At 37.3% G+C, this 16,233-nt stretch overlaps 1 protein-coding gene across 3 annotated transcripts in view; it reads left to right on the top strand.

The window, feature by feature from the left end:
• The first annotated feature begins 2,207 nt into the window (after positions 1-2,207).
• Positions 2,208-16,233, top strand: part of LOC106963178 (neurofibromin) — an 86,623-nt gene continuing 72,597 nt past the window's right edge. For 2 of the 3 annotated variants that reach the window (XM_015057937.1, XM_015057936.1), the window contains exons 1-15: positions 2,208-2,504; positions 9,044-9,187; positions 10,220-10,303; positions 10,594-10,784; positions 11,853-11,959; positions 12,494-12,561; positions 12,654-12,729; positions 13,531-13,688; positions 13,774-13,947; positions 14,097-14,225; positions 14,318-14,392; positions 14,486-14,617; positions 14,779-14,916; positions 15,116-15,229; positions 15,868-15,947. In XM_015057937.1, the coding sequence (XP_014913423.1) occupies positions 2,445-2,504; positions 9,044-9,187; positions 10,220-10,303; positions 10,594-10,784; positions 11,853-11,959; positions 12,494-12,561; positions 12,654-12,729; positions 13,531-13,688; positions 13,774-13,947; positions 14,097-14,225; positions 14,318-14,392; positions 14,486-14,617; positions 14,779-14,916; positions 15,116-15,229; positions 15,868-15,947 (1,730 nt within the window). In that variant the 5' untranslated portion in view covers positions 2,208-2,444. The remainder of the gene's footprint in view (positions 2,505-9,043; positions 9,188-10,219; positions 10,304-10,593; positions 10,785-11,852; positions 11,960-12,493; positions 12,562-12,653; positions 12,730-13,530; positions 13,689-13,773; positions 13,948-14,096; positions 14,226-14,317; positions 14,393-14,485; positions 14,618-14,778; positions 14,917-15,115; positions 15,230-15,867; positions 15,948-16,233) is intronic. The other variant, XM_015057939.1, reaches the window with a different exon arrangement.

Raw genomic sequence — 16,233 nt, 5'->3', positions numbered from 1 at the left:
TCTAGTTTGCTCCTCTTTAGGCCCAAAGATAATAACTTCAGTTTTATTTCTGTTCAGCTGGAGAAAGTTTTGGCACATCCACACATATATCTGTTCTAAACATCTATTCAGTGATTGGATGGGTTCAGAGTGACATCGTGACCGGTGACATTAGCTGACTTGTGATGTTAATTTTATTGTTCCTTTGGATTTAAAATATAAAAATAAAGTTCATGTGTAGCTATTGCATTCATTGCCTAAATACAAAAGGTTGCACGTTAAAAAAAAAAGTGCCAGAATGTAATTACATATGTAAAGAGGAATAATAAACTGAACTGAGTCTTTATTATGTTTAGGCCAGCAATGAGTTTTTCTATAAGATAAAATGAAATATGTGGGTTTAGTTAACTCCAACAGAACTTCAACCTCCAGGTTCTCCATGTTCCAGCTGCTGTGCGCTCACGTCCCGCCCACCATAGTGAGGAACGCGAACCATCTTCTGAGGTAAGCGTGATGTGCATCTAGAACAGGGGTGGCAATCCTGGTCCTCGAGGGCCAGTGTCCTGCAACTCTCAGATGTCTCCCTGGTCCAACACACTTGAATCCAGTAACTGAATCACATCCTCAGTGCAGTCAAGTTCTCCAGAGTCCTGCTAACGACCTCATTATTTGACTCAGGTGTGTTGAAGTAGATATGCATCTAAAAGTTTCAGGAGACCCTCCAGGCCTGGAGTTGCCCACCCCTGATCTAGAAAGAAAGGAAGTTAACGGTTGATGTCAGTGGGAATGTACAGAAACGCACTGCATTCACCAGAGGAACAAAAAGGGGCTTCATCTCATAATTACTCGATCAGGATCTCGTGAGAAAATATCTTTCAATAACTACACTGTTAAACAAGTTACTTGAGCTCAAACAATTTGAGGAAGCGGATTGCCTCAGACAGTTTAGGTTTATTGAACTAAACAATTGAGTTTTAAAAAACATAAAATTTAAGAATATTTTCTGTGAGAGCAGCAGGGGGAAAAAAGTGATAGTACCAGTTTATTATGGAAAGTGAACTATAAGTATCCTACACTCATAATGTAATAACTTTTAAATTACTTAAAGCGTGTTGATTGTACTCATCACTGAATCAGACTAACTTGGTAAATTTCATTTAAAGAAGATCCTATTCAGCAAAGTTATTCAGTTTCATTCTTCCTATATAATTATAACTGCGACAGGCTGGACCTGTCCAGGGTGACCCCGCCTCTCCCCCCGGAACGTTAAATGGAGATAGGCATCATCAGCAAAACCTCCCAACCCCACTAAGGGACAAGGGTGTATAGAAAATGGATGGATGGATGGATGGATATAATTATAACATTCTAGTTGTCACAGCTACTCAATTCATTTGAGGAACCCGAATGCCTAGAATTATTTAAGTTACCTTAACCCAATACAGACAGACATATTATACAATAAAACGAAATATGGAGTTTACTTTTAAAAAATTATGCAAACTTGCCTCAGAAATAGTTTTCAAAACTTAAAAATGTAGGTATTCGCAAGCCGTAACTAATTGAGTAACATTGACTTTTTAGTGAGCGTAATTTAAGCTAACTTCATAAATCAGTGAGGAAATTGTAATGACTTCACCCTGCTTTGTGATAAAGGGGCCAGGAGTGACGCATCAGGCTTCATGTCCTGTCCTTTCCTTCTTCAGATCTACCTTCCAGTCTATTGGCGGCGGTAATGCGCTTCATTTAGTTTACCATCCGCCAATAAAAGAAGAAGGAGACGCAAGCTACCGCCCTCTTTCTAAGCAAGATTCTATTGCACTCTACGGTGTTATCAAACCGATATCTGGCATTTAATTATTGAAAACATCCTGACGAGAAATGAGCATTTAGTTCTTAAACCAACTGCGGAAGTATACCAAAGTAGCTCGCCGTCAAAGTAAATTAAGAGAACTAACATGAATCACAGTTGCATTTTTAATAATAGCGAACATCATTGTTTTTAATAATGTCCTTTTTCATTGTAACTGAATAAGTTTGGTCTTTTCAGCCATATTTTTAATAGCCGTGACATACAATAAAATATTTAAACATAAAACGAAAAAAAATATGAAGAAAATAGTTCAGAATTGGAGTGGCTTCTGTTTAAGATGCAGCATTATAATTTAAAAATAATAAATGTATTCGAGCACCAAATTCCCGTAAACAGAAGGGTCAAGTATTTGCCTGGAAGCCATTAGTTTCAGCTAACTTGATCCAACGCCTCCCTTCAGTTGACCGAAGAAGACTTCCGGTGGCTTGTCATGGCGGTGGATCCATGGTGAATCCAATAGAAAAGGGAAAATATTCGCCCGCTTTGTCCTTTCTAACCCACCCAAGTCATATTTTCATGGGGAAATACGTCTGTCTACACCGACTCTAAACCTCGGACTTCCCACCAGAGCTGTGTGTCCCCACGGCCGGCCATGGCGGCTCACAAACCAGTGGAATGGGTCCAGGCCGTGATTACCCGATTTGATGAGCAGGTAAAATGGGCTAATTGAGGTGGGCTAATTCAGCGGCTTTGTTGTAGTAGCATAGAGGTTTGGTCTTTACACAGATGTTAAATGCACATTGAGTTAGGAAGCGGTTTTCCAGTCAACTAAAGAAATCAACCTGTGTTTAAAACACTAAAGATGAGCTCGGTGCTGCTAACGTCGTTTCTTCCCAGTTCTCATGTTTCTCGCAGTTCAGCCGTCTTGGGAAGAAGCGATCAGACTTAGAAAGATGTACAGTAAAACATCGTTACAGAAGTTTTAAAGATGAATGAGCTGAGTGGAGCTACTTGGCTAATTTTATTTTATCCCGGATAGCAAGCTAACAGTAGCAGGCCAAATGCACCCGGTCGTAAACAAATGCCCTGCTAAAGTTCCTGCTGTGGAGTCCAAGCCAGTTTTGCTTCCTTCTCATATCTGAACAGTTTAATGTTCAGAACAGTTTAATGTTCAGATATGTGCGGCAACTTGAAGCTGCTTCCTGTTAGCAGGTGAAACAACAAAGTTATTTTCTTCTTTTTAAAGAAACCGTTTTGTTGACGTGTTCTTGGCATTGCTTCTGGAAAACACTTGGAAAAATGATGATCGTAAAATCAGAGAATGCTGACGTCGGTGTTCTAATCACTTATTCATGTCTTTGTTCTCAAAGCTTCTTAGAGTTTTTTTTAGTGTTAATTGGCATAAATTATGGCTTGTTACTCGGATTTACCAGCTCAACTCGGATTACAGCAGTTAAGAGTTATTGCTACCCTGAACTCCAACTAAAGCCTTTCTAATATTTTGGTTAATCTTGGTAATCTTATTTGTGACATGAACAGTTTTATTTTCTTCTAGCTTTTTTGTTGTGAAGTTGGCAAAATGTATGTTTTTCTTAGTGACGAGGGTGCGGGGGAATACTTATGAGCTTGAGTTTGACTGTGGGTCTTACCTTATATTGTCTAATACACAGCTCTGTTTTGTTAAGGTAATTTTATTTATATAGCACATTTTCAGCAACAAGGCAATTCAAAGTGCTTTACATGAGTTTAAGGGAAATGCAAACAAAATAACAAACCAAAGGAAATCAAAAAGAGGAAAGAAATCTAATCTAATGTTGTTCTAAAGTGTGTAAACTAAGTGCTCCTGTTCAGGGTTGCTAAGTATCTAATACCATTTCTAAATAGTGAGTACTCTACAGTTTCTGGTAAAATAAGCTAAAGAATGACTGATCTAAATCCTTTTCTGGGTTAAAAGTCATATAAACTAAGCAGTGACTGTTCCTGTTAAGTATTTCTGGATTCCAAGTTCGTAGTTATTCTAATTCTAATTCTGATTCCATTTCTAGGCTGTATAATACTGATCTAAATAGTGCGTACTCCACAATTTCTGATATTACTAATAAACTAAAATAATCCTTTTCTGGGTTAAATAGGGAGTACTCCACCGTTTCTAAAACAAAAAAGAGGAAAGGACACATTAAGGCAAATGGCAACATTCAGACAAAACAATGGGCAAAACAACGATACGAGTGAAGGCGGTGACGTCAAAGGGCCATGAAGTCACGTTACTGAGCCTCCTGGCAAAGTCTGATAAAGGTGTTGTTTATCCAGGAATGTCCTTAGGAGCGTTCAGCTTTGCAACTCCATGGATACAGGAGGGGGTGAGGAGGGAAGAGCATTGTGTTTACATATCTTCAAGGAGATTAGAAATATGCAGCCCTTCCAAGGCCACATGGGGAAAGTCAATTCAGATACAGAATGTCTTAGGTCGGGAAGATTATAAATTTCAATCTTCCCTAAAGTCTCTCCGATACATCTCAGTTCCCAATTATCCAAACTATTTTGGTCGTTCCACTGAACCGAAACTAGCAACTTCTCCAAGATCTATTCCAGCCCATTAGTGAGTTTTAGAGTCCTTGTCTCTATCCACACCAACAGTCTGAGTGTTCGCTAGTTCAGCCAAGTCCGTCACAAATTTGTCGATAATCCAGGAATCCACAAGCTCCAAACAGCAGAAATCCTGTTATGAATAAATCCAGGGTGAATCCTGCCGGTTGTGTCCCCGCAGGACAAGAGGGCTCTCCTGTGCCCAGACTTCTTGTCGAAAATTTGACCAATTGCATTGAGAGATCAGTTGACCAGATCCATAATTTGTAGATTTGGAGGATGTGCAAAGAAAGGCTCCAAAAATATAGAAAAAGACGGGACAAAAACAGAGAAACCAGGGCAGGCATGGGCAGGGAGGGAGCAGAGGAAAGAAGTGTCCACCTTCATCGAGGGCAAGAGAGAAAGTCCTATGTCTCTATTTACGAGGGGTGTACCGATTTGTTGGGCAGCCGATTTCCTTAATTTTGGAGATTGGCAGATACTTACATGTGAAGCCGATCTTATCCACCAATCTTATCTTCCTCAGCAAAGGTCTAAAAATCAGCCACTGTCCTCTTCTGCTCTCCTGTGAGAGAAATTGACTGATACACCGGTCCACCAGGTCATGTCTGCACGTTGTAGTTAACAATAGTCACCCCTCTGTTGCCAACTCAGTGACTTTGATGCTATATTTAGCAACATTTCAGACAATAAAAAAGTAAAATTGGAATCAGTAGGTCAGGCTTTTTAAAAATCAGTATCGACCAGAAAACTGCAATCGGTGCATCCACCCTTTTTACTTTCCTAGTAGTCATGTAGCTGCTCCTGTTTTGTTTCTTCTACTTAATAACTCAGGGCTTAAAGAAAGAAAGAAAAAAAGAACACATCTTTAAGCTTGGAAAACTATTCAGGATGAAAATAGTGCTACTTGTGAGATTAACTAGAGATCTTGTGACATTGTTACTTTAGTTGGAATATTTATTGCCTTTCTGTTTAATACTTACCTTTTGTTTATCATAGCTGAATTTGTGACCCTCTCTTCTTCTTTGGCTCCATGGTTTACTCCTTTTCCTGTTCTCATCTTCCTCAGCTGCATCTCTCTCCACAGCAAGAAGTTTGTTAAAATAAAATTTCTAAGTAGTTTAACCTTTGTCTTTGCTAAACTGGCACCTAAACTATTTACACTTTTTGACTTGTTGCCTCTTTCCCCAACTTTATGTGGTGCATTTTGGAGAACATTTTTCCTTTTGGTGCCTCTTTCTCTTAAATGTTTGATTTTCATTTATTTCCAAATTAACTGATTCTGCAGTAAATTAGCCAATTTTCAGAATGTCCTTTGTTGGTTTGGAGGACTGATGCTGCAGAAATTGACAATAAAAACATAATAAAAATATAAATCGAGTGCTGCTAATGTCGTTTCTTCCCAGCTCTCTTGTTTCTCGCAGTTCAGCTGTCTTTTACTAAGTGGCTTAGTAAAAGTAGTTAATGTGGCAAATAGTGCATAAAAAACAATAAGAAGTTGATGTTGACCAATAAGAGAGAAGATGACTGAGTACCTGCCAGTTTGGAGAAAGGTAATTGACAATATGAAGACAAGAAAGAAAACAGTAAATAAACAGAAGGGTGGGGAAATTCAAAGAGAAAATATTAAAGGAGAAAATCTGCGATTTAAAAAAAGCAGATGGTAAATAAAAAATAATAAATACAAATTATAAAAACAAAAATGAAATGAAATGTGACCATAACTAAAAACATATAAAATAAATACAAAATATGAAATAAAAATTGAAAAAGAAAACTAAACTAAGATTGGAAAGAAAATGGAAAATCTAAATAATAGGATATATAATGGATGCAAGTTATCACTTAATGAGTTAATCTAAAGTTGATTGATTTTTATTGATCAACTAAAGATTGACAGTCACTTTCTTAAAACATTTCAAGAATGTTTTTTTCTTGTAACTGTCTTTCTATAACACGAAGGGCAAAATTTTTCATAATATGCTGATTATTATGATTACATTTTACTATTATTTTGTGTCAGCTGTGTTAAAGCTCCAACATGTAACTTTTATTGGAAAAATATTTGTTTTCTTGTTGAAACTGTCACTATGTTGTGATGGTATGGGAAGAGACAAAATTTGAAAAAAATCAAGCTCCTCTCAAAACAACCAGGAGGAGGGTCGTAGCGCTGTCAATCATCCTTCTGTGCCCGTTAGCTCTCTGCTATGCTACAGCTGCTTTCAGATTACAGAGCTTGCTGTGCATACTCAGGCTATTGCGCATGACCACCGATGATGGCGGATAAACAGTTTTTCTGTAACAGCACGTGATTTCTCCGTTATTAGCATATTTAGCAGCGCATTCATAGGAGTGAGTGGCAGCGCTAAGACACTCCTCCTCCGTCTGATTGGTGGTTTTAGACTGGGAGTGGTGCATTTCTTCAGACTGCAGAAGTAGCAGAGGGAGGAGGTGGAGGAGCTTGATCTTTTCACAGATTATCTGTCATGGTGACAGTTTTAACAAAAATGTGAAAAAGCTGCAGTATGTAACTTAAAAAAATTGCAAATGGCTTGTACTTGTATGCAGCTTTAAATACTGAATGAATACATAGAACATTTTCCTCATTACATATTTACAAGGTATAGCAAAAATAGGAGCCTCTTACGCTGTTGACTAGAAACTGATTCAGTTACTGGATTCAAGTGTGTTGGACCAGGGAGACATCTGAGAGTTGCAGGACACCGGCCTTCAAGGACCAGGATTGCCCACCCCTGTTCTAGAAGGAATGTTAAAACTTGGCTCATAACGGTCCTCAAAATCAAACTTACTTATCTGGTGCTATGTTTGCTCCCGCAATCGTTCTGCCTCATCCCTTCCACTTTTCTGTCCTCACATCACATCAGAACTGAATGAGTAGTTGTTGCTTCTCCAGCTCAGCTGAATGAATGCTATTAGAGTGAAACTTCAGGAGCTTGTCAAGTGTTTATGTTTCAAAATAGATCTATAAAAAGTATGTTTTGCACCCCACACAACTGTTTCTCTTTTCTGTTTTTGGTCTGGCCCTGCCATCTTTATTCCTGTATGGAGTAGTTCCGTTAAGTATGTCCATTGGTGCCCTCTTCTGGATGATCGTCAAACTACAGCAGATGTTACTTAAATTATTGGAACTAATTTTAAAATAACAAACCGTTAGCGACTACTTTATCATAAGTCAATTAATTGTTTGTATCCTTAGTGCAAAATTTTACTGTTAAAAATTATACAGAAATATTATCTCTGTAAAATCTAGTAAGTTTGTGAAGTTCTTTGTATTGCTTGGTATCTTTGCACATTATTTACTCTGGCCAGTCATTTACTTATTTCTATTTTTATTACTATTTTTTGCAGGATCAGTCTTCCATCATTCATCTTCACTTCATCTACATTACTTCTTCACATTTCTGTGAATTTGTACATGAAGGTTTAATGACTGGATTTAATGTTTGGAGTCCTCTGACTTGATAAAGCACTTTATAATTTCAGGCAATTTATAATTTCTGGTAAAAATTTTAGTGATGTTAGATAAAGCTTCGTGATGCATTGAGGCTTTCCATCAAATTGCTCCACTCATGATCTGACCAGCTATGGTGCTTCATTTGCTCTACCACTCCATCATGTGGACAATATATGTATAACAGGCAACTTGAAAATGAAGCTTTAGTTTGAATAATCCAATGAATGATGTTTGTGAGGCCAACACATAGATTCTGAATATGGTCTGAATATTGTCATAATCGGTTTATGTTGCAATAACTGGATCGAAAAGAAAACTGGAAACAAATGGAGGAGAGGGTTGAGTTGTGAAGGGTCTTTTTACTTTGTAACTATACTCACGTCACTAGTGGCAAAATTTTATTACACATATCATTTTTCTGCTTTAAAGCATTTTTTACTATGCTCTGCTTCAGACAGTTTCTCTGTTTTGAGATGATTTCGTCCGATATAGCAAGCAGATGAAGCGCTTCATCTGCACTCTGTGCTTGTGTAGTGAGAAATGCACCAGCAGTTTTATAGAAATTAAAATTTCCTGTCCTTTCCAATATTTATAATTCTGCAGTTGCATAGTGTTACCATATGTTTATATGCTGTCTTATTTTTGCATCTTAAATCGACTAAGCCGAGCGTGGCAACTTGGTCCAATATTAGTATTCTTGCCTTCATGCAGGGCTCTGTAATGCCTCAGCAAAGATCAGGTCTTTTTCATTTCATTAAAGTTCATTTAAACACAACAGACACTCTGATGTTATAAAGGCCTCACCCTTTATAACATCAGAAATTAGGAGAAAGAAATTAGACCACAGGAGCTGCTGTGTTGGGTTTTTGACATTATCATAAATTATTTTATTATTACTATGTGCTGAGGATTTTATGAGGGGAGATCAAAATGTTGCCACACATGGGAAATGTTGGTCCATCTCAAAAAAAGGTGCTCAAATAAATTGCAAACACACATGCAATAAAATCCTAAAACCAAAAATATGTCATAAGGGATACGGCTGCTTTTTTTTCTGTCCTTTATTTCAATTCACAAGCAAACTGAGGAGCCAGTTCCTCAAGTCACGTAGTATGGGCCCACAAGGCTTCAAGCAGATCGTCTGTCTCATTTTGTCATGTCATTGACATTGTGTTCTTGTTTTCTTCCAGCTTCCTATTAAGGTTGGACATCAGAACACACACAGCAAAGTCAGCACAGACCACAACAAAGAATGCTTGATCAACATCTCAAAGTACAAGTTCTCCCTTGTTATCAGCGGCCTCACCACTATACTCAAAAATGTCAACAACATGGTAAGTGTTGCAGTAATCATAGTAATCTGTTTGTGGAAAAAGCCAGTAATGGCAACAACAGATTTTTTTTTCACTACTGTCACAATTACTGTTCTTCTGTTTCTGTTTCCTTGATTGTCTTTGGTAGTCACATGCAGACTGGACATGTTTAAGATAACTCAATGAAGAATTTTAGTGTACACATTTTTAATTGGAATAAGAAATAAAAGTCTTAGTCTTAAAAGTCTTGTAATATTTCTAACAGACTCGATACAAAACCTTAGCTTGGTCAAGAAAGAATGTTCTCAGCTCTTAATAAATGAGCATATCGTAAGCTACTAAATCAAAGCTGCCTGAGAGCATGGCTAATAGTTTTATGCAGGAGTAAACTCTATTGTGCGGTGCATGACTGACTGGTTGTTTCTGAACTCTGCAGAGGAACTAGATTTTTTTTCTCTTTTTTTTCCCCACATACAAATGTATCTGCTTTGATTTAGGGAAATCTGATCTTCTGACTAAATTGATGACATTTTTGTGACATTATCAGTTCATTTCCATTAATATTTCTGATCCAAAAATGTTTTTAGGAGAAAAAAATAGCTTTTTATTAGCGTATTAATTAAATGTTACAAACTTGGATTTCTGTAAATTGAATAATAAACACTGATAAAGGTAAGTACATGTGCCTTGAACATTATGTCTTCATTGTGTAAAATTCTCCTTCTCTTTTCTGTCCTGATGGAATCTCTCCTCTTGCTCATCACTCATGGATCCAGATGTGAAAACAAGTCATGCATTTTGATGCTCATGTTGCTCCATAGTTCAGAAAGTTGACCTTATGGAGAAAAACCAACGTGATTTTTGGATTCAGCTCATCAAAATGACCCTAAAACTGTTGGAAAACCCCAGACAAGTTTTTGGCTGTTGACCAGTGTAATCGATGGATATATGCGTGTGTGTGTGTGTGTGTATATATAATGTGTGGGTGCATTTGTATGTATTTATCTTTTACTGCTCCAATGCATTACATTGATGGGTTTATTTTTTCAACAGCGGATATTTGGAGAAGCCTCCGAGAAGAACCTTTATCTTTCTCAGCTCATCATCCTTGACACGCTGGAGAAGTGCCTGGCAGGGGTGAGTATTTTCTCAGATTTCTTTGACAAATTTCCTGCATGGTATTATATTTAAAATGTTTGTAGAACTATTATGCAAAAAGAAAAATGGAAACTTCACCATTAATCCAATTTGTAGAAATAGAAATAGATAAGTTTTACATCTCCTGCCTCATCTTGAACTTGAACTGTGAGAATATGTGATTACTTTTTTTTTGTAGTAGCTGCTGACTCATAGATAATCCACTATTTCAAACTGGACAATCAAATTAAACTGCTGACATTATTTTCTTCCCTCCCCTGTCTCTCCAGCAATCTAAAGACTCCTTGCGTCTGGATGAGACCATGTTGGTGAAGCAGTTGCTGCCAGAGATCTGCCATTTCATCCACACGTATCGTGAGGGTCACCAGCACGCGGCAGAGCTGCGTGCCTCTGCCTCGGCTGTCCTGTTCTCTTTGAGCTGCAACAACTTCAATGCCGTTTTCAGCCGCATCTCAACGAGGTAAGACATTTACCCAGGGCACTGTTATTTTAAATGCTTCTATAACCAGGAATAATGAAAAAGTAGTTGTTAAATCAGTAAAGACATAGTTATCTCCATGTTTATGGTAATAAAATGTTTTCATTATACATAAAAATGGTAGAATTGAGATTTGTAACGCTATGGAAATACTATATTAAAGCTGCTGTAGTAGTTTTATAAACAATGTTTTTTTTTTGTTTTTTTTTTTACATATCTGTTAAAATTGTAACTATGTCATGACAGTATAACATGAGACACTCGTGTATGTGTGCTTAAAGCGTAGAAATTACTTCCCGTTACAGGAAAACTGTTTACACCCGTCACTGGCGACCATGCTTACTAACCTGAACCTTCATGCCAGACTCTCTGGCGATCTAGTGGGAACTAGCTGCTGCAAAGCAGAGAGAACGGGGGAGAGTGTGAACAGCACTTATATGAGGATGACTGACTGACCCTCCTCGTGGCTCTGATTAGTTCTGACTAAGCTGTGTATTTCTGCAACTAGCAGTAAGAGCACAGGAGCTTCACTTTTTTTTTTTAACAGATGTATCTCATATGTACTGCCACGACATAACGTCATTTTGAACAGATATGTAAAAAATAAAACACAATAATTTTTAGTAAAAGTTGCGTACTGCAGCTTTAACAAATTCAAGTACAGTGGGAGTTATTCTGACTGCCAATATTTTTTGCATTTAGAAAATTCCCACAAGCTGCATTAAATTAGTGGTAAAATATGTATATCATGTAATTGTTTAGAAACTGAGGCAGAGGTGTGCAACCTGCAGTTCCAGAGCTGCAGGTGACTCTTTGGACATTTCAAAATGACTTTTTATCATTTTAAGCCAGAATCATTAAGAATCAACTGATATTTTAAGCATAAATGTAATTACACATCCTGGTTTCTCCAAAATAAATAGTGGATATAGTTTACGACTCTTTATTAATGAACCATGTTTGTTATTCAAATAAACAATATTATAATTTGATCAGTTTTCAAAGGCCATTTTACATCCAGTCAGGTAAATGAAAGCTTTTCTGTCACAGGCTGCAGGAGTTGACGGTGTGCTCAGAAGACAATGTGGATGTTCATGACATCGAGCTCATGCAGTACATCAATGTGGACTGTTGCAAACTGAAGAGGCTTCTGCAAGGTTGGAATTTGCTTATTTAATATTGTTGGTCTTTAAAAAAAAAACAAACAAAAAAAAAAAAACTGCCTGACAACTTTAAGAACTATTGACTACTTAACCTGAAGGGCAATGTCACATTGAATGGGAGTGAACATTATGTAATCATTTATTTTATGTTGGGTGTTTTTATTGTGATTTTTTTCACACAAAAAAATATTTTTTCACTTTTATGTTAAATGATTTTTTTATTTTAAAAAATTGTCAAAAGAAGCTAAATATTGTTGATCAAGACTGTAGTATGGTAAATCATCCAAGGAGCTGAATACTTTTATATACTTTATGTACAAGATCTTGATCTCAGTGGGGTTTTACCTGGTTAAATAAAGGAAATAAAAATATATGCTATATATATATATATATATATATATATATATATATATGCTACATTGTTTGTATGCATGTACGTATGTTTCAGTTTGAACATCACCCCATTTATTCTCCAGACACATCAGGATATTTAGTTGTGTATGATGTTTTTTTTCTTCTTTTCATTAGAAACCGTTTTAAAGTTCCGGGCTCTCAAGAAAGCTGCACAGCTTGCTGTCATCAACAGTTTAGAGAAGGTGTTTCCTTACTGTAATAAAGAATAAAAGCATCATTTTATTTACTTCATGGAACCAGAATAAGATTAAATGATCCTGGTTTTTCTCTGCAGGCATTTTGGAACTGGGTAGAAAATTATCCTGATGAATTTACGATGCTGTACCAACGCCCTCAGACAGATATGGCTGGTATGTATAGATTTAATTTTTGTGAACTTTGAACCACCAGAAACACGTCTTCAAATGATTGCATCACAGTGATGGTGGTATTTACACCTCACCATCCACCCAACTACCTACAATATGGAGCGCAGTGTAACTACGATGTCCATGCACGTCAGATATCTATTAAAATATTAATGTTACCATGATATGAATAAAATAAGCAAAGTTTGGGCATAATTATGGAGTTGACCATTTCAGTAACGTCACCAAATGCACTTGGACCATTTGTTTCCCCAAGACAAAAATTTCAAAAAAAAAAAAAAAAAAAAGTCAAATAGTTATATTCAAAACATTCCATCCTCAAGGAGGCAGCTAAAAGCTAGCACACAGCGCTAATACAAGCAGAAGGCTCAATGCTCCCATCAAACCGATGGCCAGGACGTCATCATCATGATATTCATGTCTAAAATAAAATTTGCTTTCATTTTTCGCTTTATTTAGAGATTTTGCTGTGTATCTGCTTTCAGTAGAGAGAAGGAACTGATGCCTCAGTCAGACAAAGTCTTTCTTGATAACCACTGATGTGGGTACATTCCTGAGAAAAATAAAATTTAACCAGAAACTTCATAGAGGCTCTGATGTCTGGGAGCGACGTCAGGAATCTTGTGCGTTGTCGTATGAATTGGACTGTTGTCTGTTTAGGATCCAATTAGATTTTGTGTCATTAAATTCTGTGTTGCTCATGAAATGAATTAGATCTGCTTCTCCTGTGAAGTGTTTGAGTGTGAATCAGCACTAACATACGTTGTTTCATCTTGTTCACAGAAGCGGCAGAGAAGCTGTTTGACCTGGTAGACAGTTTTGCAGAGAGTGCCAAGAGGAAGGCAGCTGTATGGCCGCTCCTGATCATTCTACTGATACTTTGTCCAGAGATTACTCACACAATCTCTAAAGACACAGTGGAAGAGAGCAAAGCCAACAAGGTGGATTGAAGGAACTCTCCAAACAGTCACATTTAAACAGGTCATTGGTGTCATCAGTCACCTCACTTCTGTGTTGTGTCTGCAGAAACTCTTTTTGGATAATTTGCGGAAAGCTCTAGCTGGCCAGGGTGGGGGCAAACAGCTGATGGAGAGCGCTGCGATTGCCTGTGTCAAGCTTTGCAAAGCTTCTACTTACATCAACTGGGAGGATCATTCAACCATTTTCCTTCTGGTCCAGTCTATTGTCATGGATCTCAAGGTTTGACTTCTCTCTTTTTTTTTCCTTTATTGAAATAACGACAAAATGTCCTTCTGTATAAAAGTCATGGTTCATTTATATCAAATACCATTTAAATTGGGGTACACATTAGCTGTTCAGTTTTGAGTGAGGTTTTCTTGTTCCTCCAGACTCTGCTGTTTAACCCAACCAAACCGTTCTGGAGGGGGACCAGCAGTCAGAACGCTGACGTGGAACTCATGGTGGATTGCTTTGTTTCATGTTTCCGTATCAATCCTCACAACAACCAGCAATTTAAGGTAGATTGACAGGATGTAGAACTCATTGTATAGACATTCTGCTCTTGATAAATGTGCTGCCTTTGAGTTCATTTTTCCTTTTTGCCCTTTAGGTCTGTTTGGCCTCCTCCTCCCCCTCAACCTTCCACTTTGTCTTGGTCAACTCATTGCACAGAATCATTACCAATGTAAGTATAGAACACATTTTCTGATTACTTACTCACTTGCTTTTTTTAAAAGTTTTTTTGACATGTTACTTTCTTTGTGTCACCTACTTTCAGTCTCATCTAGACTGGTGGCCGAAGATCGATGCAGTGTACCATTACTCTGGAGAGCTTCGCTTTATGTTCTCAGACACCCTGAACCGGGTGGTACAGAGCACTGGCACTCATGCTCCACTACGCATGACACCGGTGAGCTGATGACTGCAAGCCGTACAGCTGACATATTGCAATAGTTATTATAAGTATCTATTGGCAAGACTTTATTGAAGGATCATTACAAGATAACGCATTTGGAAATGCTATTTGTAGTTGCAGTAATCGTCACCTGTGTGCCCTTTGTCTTACTATAGAGTCTGACATTCATTGGAAAGAAGACCACAAGCCTTAAGTTTAAAGAGAAAGCCACAGAGCAAGACACTCGAAGTTATAAGTGCCTTCTTCTCGCTCTGGTCAAGCTCATCCATGCAGACCCAAAGCTGATGTTGCACGTAAGTAAACCTAACCTGGTGACTTGGATAAAAATAACTGTTATTAATGCAATTCTTTTGCTCAGGCTGATTTTTTTATTTATTTATTTTTTAATGGTTTTATGCTGATTTAAATGGAATTCAGCTAATTGTGAGGCTACAGCAGCAACATCTGTTTAAGTCAGAGTTACTTTAGCTTGATTTCCACTTTATGTGATAGAATCCAGTGAAGCAAGCTTCAGAGATCCAAAGCAGTACAGCAGAACTCATCACTGGCTTGGTGCAACTGGTTCCTCTGAACACCACTACTCAGCTGTCACAAGAAGCCATGGAGGTCAGACTGTCATTTCCTCACTGCCATGCTAGTTTCTTTTTTAGAAAGCAGCCCTCTACAGGTACATCTCAGGAAATTAGAATCCTTATATCTAAATCACTCCATCTCCTGCCCATTGACATTGTGAATACACTGAGACTTGACTCTGATGTATACTCTTTAAATCATTTGTATCTGTTTATATATGTGGTTACACTGCGGTCAATTGTTTAATTGATTTCTAAGATGCGAATGAAAATGATCTGTTAATGGAATGTGATGGACTTCAGTGTAACATGTAACAGTTGATGAGTTGGCCTTTAAAACTATGGAAACTTTGTGGCATTCAACAAAAGTGAGCCTATTAAAAATAAGTCACAACAACTGGTCATTAGCATACCAGTGCTTATATTATTATTAATATAGATTTGGTCCAAAGGTGACTGCTCTCCTGACACATTGTACACTGATGTCTGTGAATCAGTAGAAATCAGTTAATCTTTCTCTAGAAGAGGCCTGAACACAAGAAAACTCCAACTAAAATTTACATAAAGTAATGGTTTTATTATAGTTACTCATAAATGTTTTATGTCTTGGCAGTAATTCACTAATACATAGAGTTTTTTTTTCCTTCCCTCTCTTCTCTGTTTAATTTTCAGGCTCTGTTAGTTCTGCACCAGCCAGAGACCATAGAGCTGTGGAACCCTGATGCCCCCATTGAGACATTTTGGGACATCAGGTACTAAACTCTTCCCTGGCCTCTGTTAATAGAATAGAATAGAATATACTTTATTGATATTCTATCAGTTACTTAATTAAAAAAATAATTAATTCTATCAATTATAATTAATCACACATTTTGTAATTCAGTTCAATCTATTTTTTTTTTTTTTTAGAAGAAAAGGTGTATAAGTGACGCCTTCATATTAAAATGGCTTTTAACATATGGATACGTTCATCATAATATTTACTAGCTTACTGCCAGCAGAAATGAATGCACCTGCTATGGCCTTTTAATATACATC

The sequence above is a fragment of the Poecilia latipinna genome, unplaced genomic scaffold (genome assembly GCF_001443285.1).
Source record: "Poecilia latipinna isolate Pla-1442-1.1 unplaced genomic scaffold, P_latipinna-1.0 Scaffold1501, whole genome shotgun sequence".
NCBI lineage: Eukaryota > Metazoa > Chordata > Actinopteri > Cyprinodontiformes > Poeciliidae > Poecilia > Poecilia latipinna.
Note: the sequence above shows the minus strand (reverse complement) of the source record. Positions and strands in the feature narration are given on the sequence as shown.